This window comes from Stenella coeruleoalba, assembly GCF_951394435.1.
Source record: "Stenella coeruleoalba genome assembly, chromosome: 6".
NCBI lineage: Eukaryota > Metazoa > Chordata > Mammalia > Artiodactyla > Delphinidae > Stenella > Stenella coeruleoalba.
Genome location: NC_137151.1, coordinates 89415889 through 89435724, shown reverse-complemented (window position 1 = coordinate 89435724; position 19836 = coordinate 89415889). Strand labels below are relative to the sequence as shown.

The window sequence follows — 19836 nt, the reverse complement described above, 5'->3', positions numbered from 1 at the left end:
CAGGGGCTGTTGGCGAGGCTATTAGTATGCATATATTTATTGATCAGTTAGCATACTGATCATTATCTCATGGTTTATAGGTTTATCTTGGAAGAGAGAGGACTTGGGAGAAGGCTGTTCTCAGATTTCATGCAAGAGGCATTCAGTGTAGCAACAATTGTTTATTCCCTACTGTATACCAGGCACTAAGTCCTAGAGATACAAAATTGACAGCGACTGTGGGCTCTGGAGCCCCAGACTTGAAAACACATTCCAATGCAGTGAGCAGAGTTGTAAGTGCGGTGATGGAAGGTTGTAGAAGGTATCCTGCTGGGGTGTGTGATTAACTCTGGGGAGAAGGCACATGGGAGGAGCCATGGCTGGGTTGGCGTTTGGGATAGGTTTTAAAGACTGAGTAGGTTTTAAAGACTGATAGGTTTTAAAGATTGAATGGGAACTTGCCCTAGATGGGCCAGAGCTCTCTAGGTAGAAGGAGCAGCATTTACAAAACGAGAGATCCATGAAGTTGCAGGGCTGTCTTAGTAATTACTATAGAAGTACTGAAACCGAATTACTAGTACAGCAGTTTGGTGTTGCTGGTGTGCGGAGACCATGGGACACTCATGAAAGTCAGATCTGAGCCTGGGAAGGTAAGCAGAAGCCAGATTACAGGAACCTAAACTCGTGTATGCGACAATTCTAGGAGATCATAGGCTTTCATACAAGGAAGAATGGGATAACATTCAGAGTCGTCAGTCTAGAACAGAAAGTGTCATGCTGTGGTGGGAAAAGCTTTGGACTTGAGGTCAGGTAACATGAGTTTTCCTTTGTTCATTTGTTCATGCATTCATTCAACCAATAATTATTAAATGCCTATGATTTGCCTAGTACATTCGAGACTCTCAGGATACAGTGGAATAAAGATCAACTAGTGAACAAGAAAAGATAATGCAGACAGTAAAATGTGTCGTGAGGCAACTGAAACAGTACAGGTGACTGGGCTAGGGTGACTTGGGGCCAAGGTACTGCAGATGCTGGTTTAGATCAGGTGGATGGCAAGGCCTCTCCAAGGAGTCACATTCAAGCTGTTGTACAATGTCAAGAAGCCAGAAAGGCAAAGGTCTTGGAGAAGAACTTTGCTTGCCAAGGAAGAGCAAAGGCTTGAGGACAGGAATGAGTTGGATGTGGTACATAGTACGGTCTGAGAGGTGAGCAGGGCTTCAAAATGTAGGGCTTGTGTGATCTGGCAAGGAGTTTGGGCTTCATTCTAAATGGGCTTTATTCTAAAAGGGGTTCCTGTGGGGGTGTAGTTTTGATGTTTTTAAAGTTTCTTCTACCTACTGTGTTGAGACTGGGTTTTAAAAGGCAAGATTGGCATCAGGGAAACAAGTGAAAAGGCGCTGTGGTGAGACATGGAAGGGACTTGGACTAGTGCAGCAGCAGTGGAGATGGTGACAGGTGGTTGAATATGGCACATATCTTGGAGGGAGAGCTGACATTCTTCACATTCCTTTGTCAGTGAGGCCAGCACCTTCTTTGTTTTGCTAGATAATAGTGTTTGAATATTGGACTTATTTTTCTTCATTGTGTGTGTGTGCACGCGCATGCGCTATTTGCAGTGTAATGGCACAATTTGAACTTTAATCTGTATTATTAGCATTTTATTTTCTTTACCAATTTCTTAAGTCTAGAACTTATTATTTAGAAAAAGTCAGTAGGCTTTTTCTGGAAAGGGCCAGAGTGTAAATATTTTCAGCGTTTGGGCCAAGGACAACATGTAAATGAATGGATGTGGTTGTATTCCAATAAAACTTGGTTAGCAAACACAGCCAGTCAGCCCATGAGTCTATAGTTTACTCACTCTTAGTCTAGACAGCCCATAAAACAATATCAAGGCCTGATTTGCATTTACCGATTTCTTCAGTGTTAATATTCCCACTGTGGCCAGTTTCAAGCTACCATCTTTTTACGGTGTGCGATTTGTGATTTCTTTTTGTTAAAGTATAGTTGGTTTACAACATTACATTAGATTCAGGGGTACAGCATAGTGATTCAATATTTTTATAGATTATACTCCATTTCAAGTTATTACAAAATAATGGCTATTTCCCTGTGCTGTGTAATATATCATTGCTGGTTATCTATTTTATACATAGTGGTTTGTATCTCTTAATACCCTATTCCTATCTTGCCCCTCCCCCTCCCTTCTCCCCACTGGTAACCACTAGTTTGTTTTCTATATCTGTGAGTCTGTTTCTGTTTTGTTATATATATTTGGTTGTTTTTTTTTTTTTTTTGCGGTACGCGGGCCTCTCACCGCCGCGGCCCCTCCTGCTGCGGAGCACAGGCTCCAGACGCGCAGGCCCAGCGGCCATGGCCCACGGTCCCAGCCGCTCTGCGGCACATGGACCTGGACACGAACCCGTGCCCCCCCCCCCGCATCGGCAGGTGGACTCCCAACCACTGCGCCACCAGGGAAGCCCTGTTTTATTTTTTGATTTCACATATAAGTGATAACATCCAGTATTTGTCTTTCTTTGTCTGACTTATTTCAGTAAGCATAATACTCCCTAGTTCCATACACATTGTTGCAAATGGCAGAATTTCATTATTATGCTAAGTAATATTCCATTGTGTCTTCTTTAACTATTCATCTGTTGATGGACACTTGGGTTGCTTCCATATCTTGACTGTTGTAAACAATGCTGCTATGAACATTGGGGTGCGTGTATCTTTTCGAAGTAATGTTTTTGGTTTTTTTCGGATATATATCCAGGAGTGGAATTGTTGGATCAAATGATAGTTCTATTTTTAGTTTTTTGAGGAACCAGCATACTGTTTTCCGTAGTGGGTGCACCAATTTACATTCCCACCAACAGAGTACAACAGTTCCCTTCTCTCCACATCCTCACCAACATTTGTTATTTGTAGACTTTTTGATGATAACCACTCTGACAGGTGTGAGGTAGTATCTCATTGTGCTTTTGACTTGCATTTCTCTGATGATTAGTGATGTTGAGCATCCTTTCTTGTGCCTGTTAGCTATCTGTATGTATTCTTTGGAAAAATGTTTTTGAGTCTTCTTCCCAATTTTTAATTGGGTTGTTCGTTTTTTTGATATTGAGTTATATAAGCTGTTTATATATTTTGGATATTAATCCCTTGTTAGTCATATTATTTGTAAATATTTTGTCCCATTTAGTAGGTTGTCTTTTGTTTTGTTGATGGTTTCCTTTGCTGTGCAAAAGTTTTTAAGCTTAATTAGGTCCCATTTGTTTATTTTTGCTTTTATTTCTTTTGCCTTAGGAGACAGATCCAAAAAATATATATTACCATGATTTATGTGAGTGTTTTGCCTATGTTCTCTTCTAGGAGTTTTATGGTTTCAAGTCTTACATTTAAGTCTTTAATCCATTTTGAGTTTATTTTTGTATGTGGTATGAGGAAATGTTCTAATCTCATTCTTTTACATGTAGCTGTCAAGTTTTCCCAGCACCACTTATTAAAGAGACTGTCTTTTCTCCATTGCATGTTCTTGCCTCCTTTGTCATAGATTAATTGACCCAAGGTGTGTGGGTTTATTTCTGGGCTCTCTATTCTGTTCCATTGCTCTGTGTGTCTGTTTTTGTGCCAGTACCAGTCTGTTTTGATTACTGTAGCTTTGTGTATAGTCTGAAGTCAGGGAGCATGATACCTCCAGCTTTGTTCTTTTTTCTCAAGATTGCTTTGGCAATTCGTGGTCTTTTGTGGTTCCATATAAATTTTAGGGTTTTTTGTTCTAGTTCTATGAAAAATGTCATGGGTATTTCATAGGGATTGCATTAAATCTGTAGATTGCTTTGGGTAGCATGGACATTTTAACAATATTAATTCTTCCAATCCAAGGATGCAGAAGATCTTTCCATTTCTATGTATTTTCAGTTTCCTTCATCAGTCTTTCATAGTTTTCAGAGTATAAGTCTTTCACCTTCTTGGTTAAGTTTAGTCTTAGGTATTTTATTCTTTTTCATGTGATTTTAAACAGTTTTTTTTTTTTTGCTTTCTTTTTCTGTTAGTTCATTATTAGCGTATAGAAAAGCAACAGATTTCTGTATTTTAATCTTGTATCATACAACTTTGCTGAACTCATTTATTAGTTCTAATAGTTTTTTGGTGGATACCTAATCATATTTATTGAAAAGAACAAAATTAAGTAGATATATAGGTGTCATAACTCTAAAGGAAAACTTGAGGAATAAAATATTGGGATTTTTTTTTTTTTTCTGTTTTTGCATGGTTGTTGCTTTAAGATATATTCTACTGCCCTCTTCTGGTTGTGATCAGATTGCTTCCAAAATTGTCTTGATAAACCATTTCTCTTGATAATTCAAGATTTAATTATTAGTGTCATGTCTTTTATAGTTGGTATGACTGTGTTTGTCTAATAATTGTCATACATAAATACATTGAATTATACGCAACTGAATAATGTTTCCAACATACATGCCAAATAATTATTACTTCGGCTTTTAATAAACTCTCTAGAAATACATTAATTCCATCTTATACACTCCTTACTACTTAATGAAGAAAAATATTGCTCCAAAATACTTAAATATATTCTTATAAGACAGAAATTCCCGCTATTGCAAGGTAGATGAGTTGATGGTTTAGTTTTGTCAGTAAGTTCAGTTTTCCCTCCATTTTACTCTTTAGCTAGATGAGAAAAATGTAAAACCCCTTATGATTAAAAATATTGTGAAACACCTGCTTAAGACAAGACTGTTTCCATATCCCAGCATATATCTTATGGAAACAATGTTACTTGATGTTGTTCATGATAAATTTTGTTTAGTGAATAATATATACAGATGCTCATATCTGCTCCCTTGTGAGCCTTTGTATACATTTGCTATGGAGGCAGTGATGATATTTTCCAAGCATGAAATCAGAATACCTGTTCTTGATGAAGGATTTCTGGAATATGAAAGATAGATTTTCTTTAGCAGTAATGTATCAATACTTACCTGTGTTACTGAAAAGAACAGATTTATAGTAAACCAAGACTGGGCCAGGTAATCCTGGGCATATGATCACCATAACACTTAAAAAAAAAAAACTGCCAAAAAAAGAAAAGAGGTTTGATTATTACTTGCATTGATTGCAATTAATTGATCGATAAGTTGGTTGATTGATAAGAACTGAGTGTTCACATACAATTTTCTTATTCTGTTGCCGAATGGCAGTAACGTTCCCCTCGGCTCATCTCAATATTTTTCACTCATCTCAATATTTTTCACTTCTAACACCTCAAGCACTTAACCAAACAAAACATGTCAAGCTCTAAGGAGTGTTATTTTAACAAAATTCCACAAAGAAATTCAGTTCATAATCAGTTGATCATTCATCCAACCATGGAGTGTTTATTTCTTTACTAGGGAGATAAGACAAGAAACAACTAAGAGGATTGGGAAAGGGAGTTTTGGATTAGAGAAGGGATGATCAAAATGGACATTTTTAATCACATCAAAGGACAAGAAAACTTTACACCCTTCAGGGTTCATTTAAAGGGGCTCTGTCTACTGTTAACAGTTGCCAACTTGCCTTACTGCTTGTGAGTCCACATGCAGCAGCTTCCCAGCTGAGATCGTTCTGTGCATTATAATGAGACTGCTATGAAATAGGTCCATTTGCCCTTTCCTAATCTACTTTTGTTTCAGGTAGAAGATCAGATCCCTTTACTGCATATTTTCCCTATAAGACCAAAACAAAACAACTCAAACACAGAAAAGGATCCCTTTCCAGTTAGACCCACTGAACCCCAGATGGCGAATAAAGATGCCTGAAGACGAAGCTCTTTCAACCTAATCCTACCTGTTTAGTATTTCTCAACTCTTTGGACTGTTCTCATTCTTAGCTCTGCTAGTTCTATCAGTGTGTTTCAGTATTTTCACTGCTGCTGTGGCCTCTGTTTCCCAAGCTCTACTTTCTGCCTCCAGTGAACCCCTTCCTCCTACCTCCCCCTATAATTTTTCTTCTCTATCCCTTTGAGTGATCAGGCTGTGCTCATCTCTGTATCCTCAGGGTTTAGCAAAGGGCTTAGCACATAATTAGTGAGAGGTTATGAGACGCTTCTTCCCTTAACAGAAAGTGGGATGCTCCCCCAAGATCTTCAACGACTGAAAGTAGAAGACAGTTTTAGTACTATAATTCATCTGTTAGAATGTAGTTATGATAGGTATAATCCCTTATATATTCTTGTACTTACTTCCACTCTATATTTTTACAGTGATTTTTACCTCTTCAAAGCACTTTTACATCCTTTGTTCCACTGGATTTCAATCCCACATGCCTATGAAGAAATCAGGGCAGTTGCTATTATCCTGTCTTATCGTTGAGCAAATTGAGGCAGAGAGTAAATTACTTTCTTTGTCTCTGTCCATGAGCTGTGACTAGAATCCTCACCATAGTTCTGTATGAACTGGAGTATAAATATCTTTTCTGAACAAAATTACTCAGAAAGGATATTTATATTTCAGATCATATATATGTATCTATATATATAAAATATATATTTTAAAACAATACTATACATATTGAATAAACATATAAATATATATTTAAAAATAGAATAAACAGATGTATATATAAGCATAGACTTGTATAAATGTTATACATACATATAAACATGGATAAATAAACATATACACGTAAATAAGTATGTATGTAGTTTCTTATAGACATGTAGCAGTCTAGAGGGATGTTCCTGTTTGCCTTATGTGTTTTAAATAGACCCTAGTAGTCATGTGCATATTATTCAGACTTGAAAAAGCTGTGGTTCTAAAGGTTGTTTGCTGGTTAGTGATGAGAGAAATCTTCCTTACACTTAATTTACTTTGGTAGATGCTTTTTGCAAAGAGCAGTTGAACTTGGCACTGTATTACAAGTCTCATTGAGTGGAGAGGAGGAAGATGAAAGGACATAATTATAAGACCAGCCTTAAGACTCCTGTGCTTAAAGAGCTGTCCAACCCCAGGGAGTTGCTTTGTGCCTGAGGCTGGAGTGGGTTCCTTCACCTAATCACCACTGCTTGCCCTAATGAAGTTCTGCTGATTTTCTTTAGCAGAGTGAGGAGCATTTCTGGTGCTCTAAATAAAGAATCAGGATGTGGCCTCTTATTTTAATGGGCGGAAGGAGAAGGAAGGGTGACAGGACATACACCTATTTAGAAGACAGCTAATGAAATGATTTATCTGACAGAATTATCCCGCAATAATTTGTCCCCAAGGAGACTTATTAGGGAGTATGACTTGCACGTTCATTACCATCGCCATCACAGAAGCTAGTGTGGTCTCTGGCCTCTATGCTTGTAATGGCTTCTGTGAAAATATATCAGCACCATGGAGCCAAATGCAGAAAACAGATGCCTTGCTGATTGGACGTAAGACTCCAAGGAAGGGTCAGCCACAGGCTAAACTGTGAGTTAGCTAACGTTTGTCTCTGACACCCTCCAACTTCTTTTATTAGTCTCCTTCTCTGCTTTCATGGTATCATTTTGTTCTTCTCTCGTGCTCTCTAATTGCCCAGAGCCCCTGCATGGGCCTGCCTGCTTTGGTAGTGCTCTGTGCTCTGAACCTCATAATTTCTCACAGCCATCAAACCTCCTCTCATTTAGACTGTCAGGTTGAAATGTGACCTCAAAATATTTTCTACTCAGGTGTACTAAGGAACTAGTACACTAATATTTGAGGACTGTTTAATGTGGCTGGCCTTCCCTCCCTTCCTCCCTCCCTCCCTCCCTCCCTTCCTTCCTCCCTTCCTTCCATTTTGATAGAGGAAAAATATTCCAATGCAAAGCAAAAAGTATATAATGACAGGGAATCAATCAGAATAACGGTAGAAAAGTTACTTTATGTAGTTTAGGTTATACATCAATAACGGTGACCAAAAAATCTCAGTGGCTTAAGCCAGCAAAGGTTTGTTTCTCATTCCAAATTGGGCTGTCAGGGTTCTCTGATCCCTGTAGTCCTTCAGAGACCCAGGAACCCAGACTGGGAAACAGCCACCATTTCAAACATGGCCGGTTGCTGTGCTCACTGTACCTCTAGAGGGACTCCCATCGGCAATAAATGCTTTGACCTGGACATGACACATCCTGAGGGACCCTGGAAAGACAGGAGCATTGTTGACTGTCCTCATACTCATTTATCTTTTATCCTCAATAACCAGCACAGTAAATGTTTATTAAAGTGAAATGATTTCCAGGGATTCTGGTTTCTTTTGGGTTTGCCTTGGTCTGTCTAAAAGGAAATAAATAACAGAACCCATGAAGTAAAGCCTGAAGGCCTCCAGACTTAGTCTGGTGTCCCTGGGACACTAAAGATAAGAGGAATCCAAAGCCCTTTGAATCTACGTGAGAAGAATAGCATTCCAAGAGAGATCATTCACGGTTGGTCAATTTCATGAATATCACGTTTCTTCTGATGACTTAAGGAAATAGCTCTATACAGTTATTCCTTTTCTACTGCTTGGCACATGGTATTGTGCCTTGAATATTTGTTGCCTGACTCATACGCAGACAGCCCATGGTCCTTTTTTGGCCTCTTTAAGTATCATGAGATACTTTTACAAAACAATCACTTTTTTGTATGTGCTGGTATAATGGAGTTTTATTAAATGTGTATTTCAATCATGTAAATTTAGCCATATATATGTGTATTTGTCTGTGTCTGTGTGTGTGTGTGTGTGTGTGTGTGTGTGTACACACACAGGAAAAAGAGAGAGAGAAAGAAAAAAAAAATACTGAGTTATACAGTCCAGGTAGTTCTGCCTGCCATTCCATTTACTGAGATTATGCCTCCAAGCAGGAGTGAGATGAAAAACTCCAGTCTACTCTGGTCTCAGTTAAATATGACTCTCAGTGAGAACAACTCAGCCCATTGCATGTACTTCTAATATTCAAATATACGGCCAAGCAGTTTTTCATACAACTTGGCTCCTAAATGTACGCCAACTGCTTCATTGGCACTCACCCATAGAGCCGATGATCTGTTCCTGTGCTGGAGGAAACAATGGCTGTATTGGGGCTCACTGTGAGGTGGTATGTTTGCCTCCAGCATGGTGTGATTTCGACTGTGTGGGTTTTGCCTAAAACCAACTTTAGGATCTTACATCACCTATAGAATGAGACTCGACAGCATTCTCGTTCCTTAGAAAACTAGAATCATTAGTGAAGACTCCCTGATTTTCTGTAGTCTATTTTATTTCGATCAAAATTATTTTGCTTTATCTGCTGTTTCCATGTGTGGGTCTCGAGTTACATTGAAGCCTGTACACTATTCCAAAGATTAAATATGCCCATGGGAGTATATATGTTACTTTTGCATGTCCCAAAGCAGATTAACATTGTTTTTCCATCCTCTCCAGAGTGCCTACCGCATGTTTACAAACAACACGTGTTTGAAGCACATGATCACCAAAGTCCGGCGGGACACCCACCACTTTGAACGCTACCAGCATAACCGGGACCTTGTGGGATTCCTCAACATGTTTGCAAACAAACAACTGGAGCTGCCGAGGGGCTGGGAAATGAAACATGATCATCAGGGCAAGGTAACTTGCGGGAGTTGCCATGGGGAAGCCTCCGTGTGACTGTGGGCTGCTTGTGGCTTTGGCACTGGGCCCTACCTTTCAAGTGAGGGCTAAAAGCCCTGCGTGACCTGGTTCAAGGGAAACCTGGACAAGCAGGTTGTTTGATACCATAAACCATTGCTACACTCTTCTGAAGTAGTGTATGCGGTGGATGGCTGTGAGGGCACTTGTTGGGCAAAACACTCACTTCCCCTGGATTTTCTTTGAATTGTAATCTCTCACCATTTTCTACTGATTAGAGAAGAGGTTTCTTAGGCAACAACACTTCCTTCTTCTAGCTATACAGCTTGTGCTGTGAGTAGTTGAATACAAGTTGCGGCATTGTTTGGAGAAAGTGGCTAGGAGGTTGCTAAGCAACAGCGCAAGGTGTGTCTGTGACACCGTCAGGGTTTGGGCCTCAGTCTTGTTGATTCAGAACCCTGGTTTTGTTAGCACATTAAAACAAGATTCACAGATTGATGAATTTATGATGAGAAATACGTAACTCTCACACAGGCCGGGTAACCACATCTGTACTTCCTTCTTCGACGGATGAACCAGAAAGCTGGCTTGTAATCAGGAGGTTGTTATATAAGTAAGAAATCAGAATGAGAAAGTTAGTAATTCTTATAAGGTGTTTCTCAGCTAAGATTTTATTTATTAACTCTCGTTCAGCACCTACTGTGAGCCATGAACTGTTTAAGCCCTTTATATGTTTAAGCTCTTCTCAACAACTCTGTAAGGCAGTACTGTTATTATTATTGCTATTTACATATAAAGGATCCCAGGTCCAGAATGGTTCAGTGACTTGCCCAGTGTCATAGAGGTGAGCAGTGTCTGAGCTGGGCTGTAATCCAGGCAGTCTGTTTCCAGGGTCCATGCTCTTAACCACCACAGCATGCTCTCCAAGTATTGAGTAACCAACCTCAATTTCCCTATCTATAAAAAGGCTTGAAATATGTGACTTGTAGGGTGGGGAGGATTAAATTGACAAGATATTTACAATAACTATGCTTGACTTTTTCATTCAACAAATATTTATTGAGTACCTGTGCAAAACAGCTAAGCCAACTACTCCATGGAACTGCCATTCTGATGGAAAGAGATGGGCAGTGGACAGATAGATAAATACAGAGCATGCCAAGAGCTGATTAAAGCTATGATTTAAAAGAAAGCAGGAGATGAGGTCTAGAGAAAGGCAGGATTGGAGGGTTATTTTATAGAGGGTGGCTGGGGAAGGCCTCACAGATAAGGCTCTACATGCACACAGACTTGAACGAAGTGAGAAGTAAACCATATCAGGGAAGAGCATTCAAGGTGAATGGAATGTGGAAAGTACTCAATAAATGCCGTTCTCCCCCAAAGTACCCTCTGGCAATAATACCACAGTAGCATCTTACTCATCCTGAACTCAGCTTCCAGCAGTCTTATCTAAGAACTTATAAGCAGTCAAATTAGATATTACAAAGTACATGTATGTATTTTGCATGGGAGGAGCCCTCAGACTTTCACTGAAACTATTGACTTGATTTCTGTAAATTTTTTTTAGTAAACCTCTAATTCCCAGCCTAGAGGAGATTAGAAGTGGCAAGCATGAAGTAGAATAGATGAAAGAGAATGGATTTGTGATTAGGTCCCTGGACCACAGATAGAATGGCGTTGTATCAGAGTCAGGTGGGCATGGCAGGGAAGTCTTTCCAGGACACTAGGAGCTGCACGCAGGGACCCTTGGCACTTCCTGTGCTCTCTCCTTCCAGAGGAGGATGTCACTTTGCTGGTGCTGATTCTGGGTCAACAGCCTGAGAGCCCAGTGTTTGTAAACATTCTAACTAAATGGAAGGGCACAGGTGGTCCAAGAAAGGACTTTGGAAAATATAGATGGTATTATACCTGCATATAAAAGAGCATTAGCAGACGAAGAATTCAGCTCTGTCCTCAACTCTGACAATATTTTTCCTGGTGTCATGAGGAGCTATACTCATTAGAGAACCATAGCTCCAGGGAAACCCAAGTTGAGATAATGCTGCATGTATTTCTGCTCTATATAGAGACTTAACTTGAGATAATGCTGCATGTATTTCTGCTCTTTATAGAGACGTAACTTGTTACGTCATTTTGTATCCTTAGCTAAAGGGAATCGGGAACTTATCATGCAGACATGGAAGGGGAGGTTCCTTTCTTGCCAGTCACAACTTGTCAGACATGCTTCAGGAGAGAGCTTCTTATAAATAACACCTGAACCTCGAGAAAAGTTTAAGTTAAACTTAGGATACTATTTGAGTTACAATGTATTCTTAAGAACAAATTCTGTCTCATAGCTTTTATAAAGTTTCGATAGTTAAACAGAGGTAAACATTATCTCGGCTGTGTGGGTAACATAACCATCCATCTTATTCCCTGAGGGTTTGGATTCATTTGGGGTTTCAGCCTGAAGTTGTAAGCATTGTAAAGAGCCCTGGATGTGGGCTGGTAGAGAGCTGACCTCACAGTCTGTTGGTGGCTTTGCATTTGCATGCCGTGTGGCATGAAAGATGTGGAAAGACCCCTGGCCTTGTGGACAAAATGGATTATCAGACAGGCCTGAAAGATTATCACTTTAGCCTGATTCTTCTGCTTTGTGCATTTGGACTTTAATAAGATTTTTAGCTAAGCTGGGTACCTTAATGAAAGCAGGTGTATCTCCCTGTGCTTCTCCCCTATCCTTCCTGTATAAATGATTGGCCTCCAATGAACTAAAATAGCTTAAAAGAACATTTGGGACAGGCTCTTGCCACGTCTGTATTTGGCTGTGCTGCTTTTGATTGTACTTTAAAAGTCATGGCTCCCATCCTCCAGGCAGTTAATAGGTTTTCTTCCAGCCAGAAATTTTAGCTCCCCTTTTTAATGAATAGCTTTACCTCCAGAACATTTAAAGGGAGTAAACTTTTTGCCCCATTTAATATAACATCGAAAGCTATTAAATACTACGAGGTTTTTTTTTCCCCTCAGTGATGATTGATTTCTAGAATTGACATGGAATAGGATGGCCAAATCCTCACCTGCATGAAAAGAAATGGTTCTTAAGAGGAACGTTGTCAAACTTAGCTGCTCAGGCTTATGAAATTTGGCCCCATGTTGTCTTCTCAAGTGCAACATCTTCCTTTTGCGTTTTCATTTGTTTTGCCATTCAACACACTTCTGAATGCCTACTATGTACATGCCACTGTGATAACAATGATACAAGCTAACAGTGTAGCATTATGTAGTATGTAGCATTGGCTGTGTGCTACCCATGTTATAAGCACTTAGATTAATTCCTTCCCTACTCACAGCAGCCTTGTACATAACTGCTACTTTTATCCATATTTTCTAGAAGAGGAAACTGAAGCATAGCATGGCAAATTTACCAAGGTCCTACAATTAGTACGTGATAGAATTGGATTTGACTCAAGACATCCAGCTCCAGGGTCTGTGCTTTTACCCTGCCTCTCACCAGTGAGGAGGGTGAATGCATATCTTCTAGCAATTACAGTGAAGGTGCTCTGGGAGTCTGTGGTAGCCTCTCCTACCATAGTTGAGGGGGTGGGGGCTTTTAGACACATCACTGAAGGGCAGCATATTGGGTGGGTCGCTCTTGGCTCTCCAGGCATAAGCGACTCCCCATAGAGTCTCCCTTGCACTGTTTTATGACAGCTATCCCCATCTGTCTCATGGTATAGTTGTTAACTTATTTTATCTTCTAAAGCAGATGATCCCCTTCTTGAGAGTTATTCTGTTTATTGTTTAATTACCCCCTTCAACCCCAGTGCCATTCATATAGAAGATTCTCAAAACAAGTTCGATGAATGAATGAAACTTGTCACCTGTAGATTCCTGGTTATTCAGTGATGTCTGCTTTGGACAAATGAAGAAGCTTCCAGGCTCTCTCCTCAGTGCTACTCCCTCCTCCTGTGCTCTCACCAGAAGTAGCTCCTAAGATTCGCCTGGTTTGACCTCTCTTAATGCATATGTTGTCTTGGATTTTTCGTATTACATGTTTGAGCAAGGTAGTGATTATGCTTGTACCACACTTTAGCTGTCTTCAGTTTTGGAAGAGACTTTTTTTTTTCTAATTACTTAAGGCCAAAGGTTTAAATTGGGTGAGATTTCACAAGAGTCTATACTGATATGCTTTTTTTTTTTTTTTGAGAGTTCTAGAGTGAAAAATGTCCTTGACTTACATAAAAGAAGTAAAGTATTTTTTTTAATTGACTATTAGTTGAAGAGTAAGAACAGAATATCAGGCCTTACTAGGTAAGATGAGGATGATGATGATAATGACAGTGACAATGGTGTTAATGATGATACCTGCATTTATTAAGCTTATACCATGTGCCAGGCACTGTACTAGGTACTTTTTCATGAATTATCTTATTTAGACCTCATGGAAGTTTATGAGGTGGGTATTATTATTATTATCTACATTTTATTGAAATTTAGAGATGTTAACTAATGTGTGTATTAGCAAGTAAGTGAGGAATTCAGGATTCTAACTCTAGGAGTATGACTCTTAACTGCTACACTCTATTGGGAGAGATTGTCTTTGGAAATGAGAGATATTTTATCATTCCAAGGAAGAAGAGTTCCTATCCAGGTACTGGGGTTACTGGTATACTTCAAGGCTGAGTCATACATACATACATACATACAGGTTTTGATTAGATCATAGGTAGTTTACTAGAGGACACCTCACCAGAAACACATGCATGACTTCATGCTCAAATACCATAGAGTCCTTATGCTAGGGACGCATAGAATAATGGAAAGGAATGAAATTCACATATATTGATGACTAATTAGATGCCAGGTTCTATGATAGGATAATATATTATCATTTAACTATCTATGAATGAAATTCATAGATAGGAATGAAATTCACATATATTGATGACTAATTAGATGCCAGGTTCTATGATAGGATAATATATTATCATTTAACTTTCACAATAATCCTATGGAATAGGTTTTGCTATAGATGAGGAAACCAATGCTCAAAGAGGTTAAGTGTGCAAGTAAACTCTTGTATACAGATCCATGTCTTTCTGTATCCAAATCCTGTAATAATTTTCCTGTGCAAGGTTAGTCTAGACCTCACTGGCCACTAGCCATCTAACTGACTTGGGATACATCATTTAAATTTCCTAGGTCTGACTTTCTTTATCTCTGCAAATGAATAGAATAGGTTGATCATCGTTTGATGTGCTTATTGGTCATTTGTATATCTTCTTTGGAAAAATGTTTATACAAAGAGTTGCCACATGATCCAGCAATTCCACAGTTAGGTATATACCCAAGAGAAATGAAAATGTGCTTCCAAACAAAAACTTGTACACAACTATTCACAGTAGCGTTGTTCAAAGTAGCCAGAGGGTAGAAACAACCCAAATGTCCGTCAACTGATAAATGAATAAATGCATGTGGTAGATCCATACAGTGGAATACTGTTTAACAATACAAAGGAATGAAATACTGATACAGTATGGTAAACCTTGAAAATATTTGCTGAGTAAAAGAAACTGGTCACAAGATATCACATACTATCCCATTTATATGAAATGTCCAGAATATGCAAATCTATAGAGATAGAAAGTAGATTCGTGGTTTCCTTGGGTTGGAAATGGGATGGGGAGTGAATGCTAATAGGTATGTGGTTTCATTTGGAGAAGAGAATGTTCTAAAATTATATTATGGTGATAGTTGCACAATCCTGTATATATACTAAAAACAGTGGATTATATACTTTAAATGGGGGAATTGTATAGTGTCTGAGTTATATCTCAGTAAAGCTGTTTAAAAAATTAATAGGTTAAATTAGAGGAAGACTAAGTTTCCCTTTTTACTTCCTAGATTTTATAGATCTTTGATTCTTCAGTCTTAAAGATAAGATGATACAGTTCCAAACTGGGTTTGACATCAAATATGTAATGCTTTTCTTTCTACTTTTAATTACATTTGGAAAGGTATCTTGTTCAGAATTCCACACTATATTTTAATCAGTATTTTGTTCCATTACTTGATTTCCTTAATCATTTTGATTTTGGGAATTAACCCACATTTTATTTTATGCAGGATAGTCCTCATGAGACTGTGATCAATATCTACGTGTACATATTTGTTGTACCTAAGGTCTAGGATTTTCAACTAACATACAGGACACATTTTGACTTGCCTTGTTTGAAACAAAACATACAAGCAAAGAAAGTAGGCCAGTAGAGAAAGAAAACTCTTCTTACTTCTTATTGCATAATTCTTAAATGTTTGTACACTCTCAGGACTGTGAAAATCAAGGGTATTTTGGGATCTGAGTTACATTGTTGATACAAACTTTTTATATTTATGCAAGAAATATGTATCGGGGCTTCCCTGGTGGCGCAGTGGTTGAGAGTCCGCCTGCCGATGCAGGGGACACGGGCTCGTGCCCCGGTCTGGGAGGATCCCACATGCCGCGGAGCGGCTGGGCCTGTGAGCCATGGCCGCTGAGCCTGTGCGTCCAGAGCCTGTGCTCCGCAACGGGAGAGGCCACAACAGTGAGAGGCCCGCGTACCGCAAAAAAAAAAAAAAAAAAGAAAGAAATATGTATCAGTAGTATTAAAATGTGACTTGGTTAAAATGCTTCTGGTTCTTGGCTAGGTTTGATCATTAGTATGTGTTCATGGGGATAATAGATCTGGTAGACGAATATGAGTTTTAATAAGGAAAACCAAATGTTACTTAACCTAGGAGTGTTTTTTCTTTCTTCATTTTTAAAAATTCTTTCCTCCTTTGCTCCTTTCTTTCCTCCCTCCTACCCTCCCTCCCTCCCCCCTACCTCCCCTCCCTCCCCCTCCCTCCCCTCCCTCCCCCTCCCTCCCCTCCCTCCCCCCTCCCTCCCCTCCCTCCCCCCTCCCTCCCCTCCCTCCCCCCTCCCTCCCTTCCCTCCCTCCCTCCCCTCCCTCCCCTCCCTCCCCTCCCCTCCCTCCCCTCCCTCCCCTCCCTCCCTTCCCTCCCTCCCTTCCCTCCCTCCCTTCCTTCCCTCCCTCCCTTCGTTCTCTCCCTCCCTTCCTTTTTTTTTTTTTTTTTTTTTTTGCGGTACGCGGGCCTCTCACTGCCGTGGCCTTGCCTGCTGCAGAGCACAGGCTCCGGACGCGCAGGCTCAGTGGCCATGGCTCACGGGTCCAGCCGCTCTGCAGCACGTGGGATCTTCCCGGACCGGGCCATGAACCCGTGTCCCCTGCATCGGCAGGCAGACTCTCAACCACTGAGCCACCAGGGGAGCCCCCTTCTCATTTTTAATTTGGAGGATTTGAGGAAATTATGCTGCTGTGGATCAGGATTCCTGGATCCATCGCTGTCTTTCTGATCTAACTTCTACAAACCTCAGTTTTCTCTAAAGTGAGGGCCAGTAACCCGTCCTGTCTAGCTCCTGGAGCTGTGGTTGGCATCCACTTAGATAATCACAGGATTACAAATGGAAGAAAAACAATTAGAATTAGAATTAAACAACTTCTTCAGTAATTGACTTATTATTATCTATAGTGTAGAAGATAAAAGCAGTACAATTACAAAGCCTCTAGAGGTTTATGACTTAGTTTGGGGAAAGCAAAATATGGATTATTCAAACACCACAAAATAAAATGGACCATACAGCACACTAAGCCAGGAATGCTACTCACTTGGTTATTCCTACCCAGCTCTCCAAAATCTTGATTTGAATGGTTAGGTAGAAGCAAGAATCTACAGTAAGTAGAACAACAACTAAAGAGTTTCATCAGTTTAGACTTTTATAAAAATGATAAAGATTTGTTATTGATGGTTAAATCCTTACTCTAATGGGAAATACACAATGACATAAAAGATACACTGAAGAATTAGTGTCAGTGTCCCATTCCTCCTCTTAACAAACAGCTGATCTCCCTTAACTGAGGTGGTCCAACAGAATAATTTTGTCACAACAGGGTTCCTTTTGTTGTTCTTGTTCTTTTTGTCCATGTTGTTCTTGATCACTGCACAGTAGTCTGCCCTCGAGTGTTTGCTTCTGCCTGAAACCTGTATAACAACCCAGAGCATTTTCTGTTTCTCTGCTATGAGTGTTCTGTTTATTGTGGTCTCTCTGGTAGATTTGTTCTCTTGCTAGATTAGTGGTCTTCTGCTCTGGTGGTTGCAATCTCCATAAGCTATGGTCATGAAGATAGTGTTTTAAAAACATCCTTAGCCAGATAAGTAACTTTCTTTTTAGAACTGGGACTGAAATCAGATCCACGCATTTGCACGGAATCATGCACTTCCTGTGTAAAGCCACTAAGCACCCCTTGCCCAGACCATTTTACCCCTAATTCCTCTTATTTGGATTATAAAAGCACAGAACGTGCATCATGCACTAGTATAGGTACAGAAAGACTTATTTCTGGCATGGGATACCTGGAGAGTTTTCATAGTAAAGATTGGATTTGAACTGAACCCTGAATGATGACTAGGATTTTTTTTTTTTTTTTTAAGCGGTATGCGGGCCTCTCACTGCTGTGGCCTCTCCCGTTGCGGAGCACAGGCTCCGGACGCGCAGGCTCAGCGGCCATGGCTCACGGGCCTAGCCGCTCTGCGGCATGTGGGATCCTCCCGGGCTGGAGCATGAACCCGTGCCCCCCGCATCGGCAGGCGGACTCTCAACCACTGTGCCACCAGGGAAGCCCAATGAGTAGTATTTTGATAAAATTAGATTGTGGAGAAGAGAAAATTTGGAATGGGAAAGGAAGGAAAACACTCAAAGTAAAGACGTGGAAAAAGGAACACACTGGGGGGGTATGTTTGGTTCCTTTGAAGAAGTAGTGGGTTTCCTTTGCTGTGCAAAAGCTATTAAGTTTCATTAGGTCCCATTTGTTTATTTTTGTTTTTATTTCCATTTCTCTAGGAGGTGGGTCAAAAAGGATCTTGCTGTGATTTATGTCATAGAGTGTTCTGCCTGTGTTTTCCTCTAAGAGTTTTATAGTGTCTGGCCTTACATTTAGGTCTTTAATCCATTTTGAGTTTATTTTTGTGTATGGTTAAACTTAAAAGCCTTTGCATAGCAAAGGAAACCATAAACAAGATGAAAAGACAACCCTCAGAATGGGAGAAAATATTTGCAAACGAAGCAACTGACAAAGGATTAATCTCCAAAATTTACAAGCAGCTCATGCAGCTCAATATCAAAAAAAGAAACAACCCAATCCAAAAATGGGCAGGAAACCTAAATAGACATTTCTCCAAAGAATATATACAGATTGCCAACAAACATATGAAAGGATGCTCAACATTACTAATCATTAGAGAAATGCAAGTCAAAACTACAGTGAGGTATCACCTCACAGCAATCAGAATGGCCATCATCAAAGAATCTACAAACAATAAATCCTGGAGAGGGTATGGAGAAAATGGAACCCTCTTCCACTGTTGGTGGGAATGTAAATTGATAGAGCCACTATGGAGAACAGTATGGAGGTTCCTTAAAAAACTAAAAATAGAACTACCATACGACCCAGCAATCCCACTACTGGGCATGTACCCTGAGAAAACCATAATTCAAAAAGAGTCATGTACCACAGTATTCATTGCAGCTCTGTTTACAATAGCCAGGACATGGAAGCAACCTAAGTGTCCATTGACAGATGAATGGATAAAGAAGATACAGCTCATATATACAATGGAATATTACTCAGCCATAAAAAGAAACGACATTGAGTTATTTGTAGTGAGATGGATGGACCTAGAGACTGTCATACAGAGTGAAGTAAGTCAGAAAGAGAAAAACAAATACCGTATGCTAACACATATATATGGAATCAAAAAAAATGGTTCTGAAGAACCTAGGGGCAGGACAGGTGTAAAGATGCAGATGTAGAGAATGGACTTGAGGACACAGGGAGGGGGAAGGGGGAAGGGTAAGCTGGGACAAAGTGAGAGAGTGGCGTGGATATATATACACTACCAAATGTAAAATAGATAGCTAGTGGGAAGCAGCCGCATAGCACAGGGAGATCAGCTCCGTGCTTTGTGACCACCTAGAGGGGTGGGATAGGGAGGGTGGGAGGGAAACACAAGAGGGAGGAGATATGGGGATATATGTAGATGTATAGCTGATTCACTTTGTTATATAGCAGAAACTAACACACCATTGTAAAGCAAATATACTCCAATAAAGATGTATAAAAAAACAAAACAAAGAAAAAAGGACTTCCCTCGTGGTGCAGTGGTTAAGAATCCACCTGCCAATGCAGG

General features: G+C 39.9%; 1 protein-coding gene across 6 annotated transcripts in view; it reads left to right on the top strand.

Annotated features, from left to right (window-relative positions):
* The window catches only part of HECW2 (HECT, C2 and WW domain containing E3 ubiquitin protein ligase 2), a 416399-nt gene that overhangs the window by 297563 nt on the left and 99000 nt on the right, over positions 1 to 19836 (top strand). For all 6 annotated transcript variants that reach the window (XM_079924631.1, XM_079924629.1, XM_079924628.1 and 3 more), the window contains one exon: positions 9385 to 9570. In XM_079924631.1, the coding sequence (XP_079780757.1) occupies positions 9385 to 9570 (186 nt within the window). The remainder of the gene's footprint in view (positions 1 to 9384; positions 9571 to 19836) is intronic.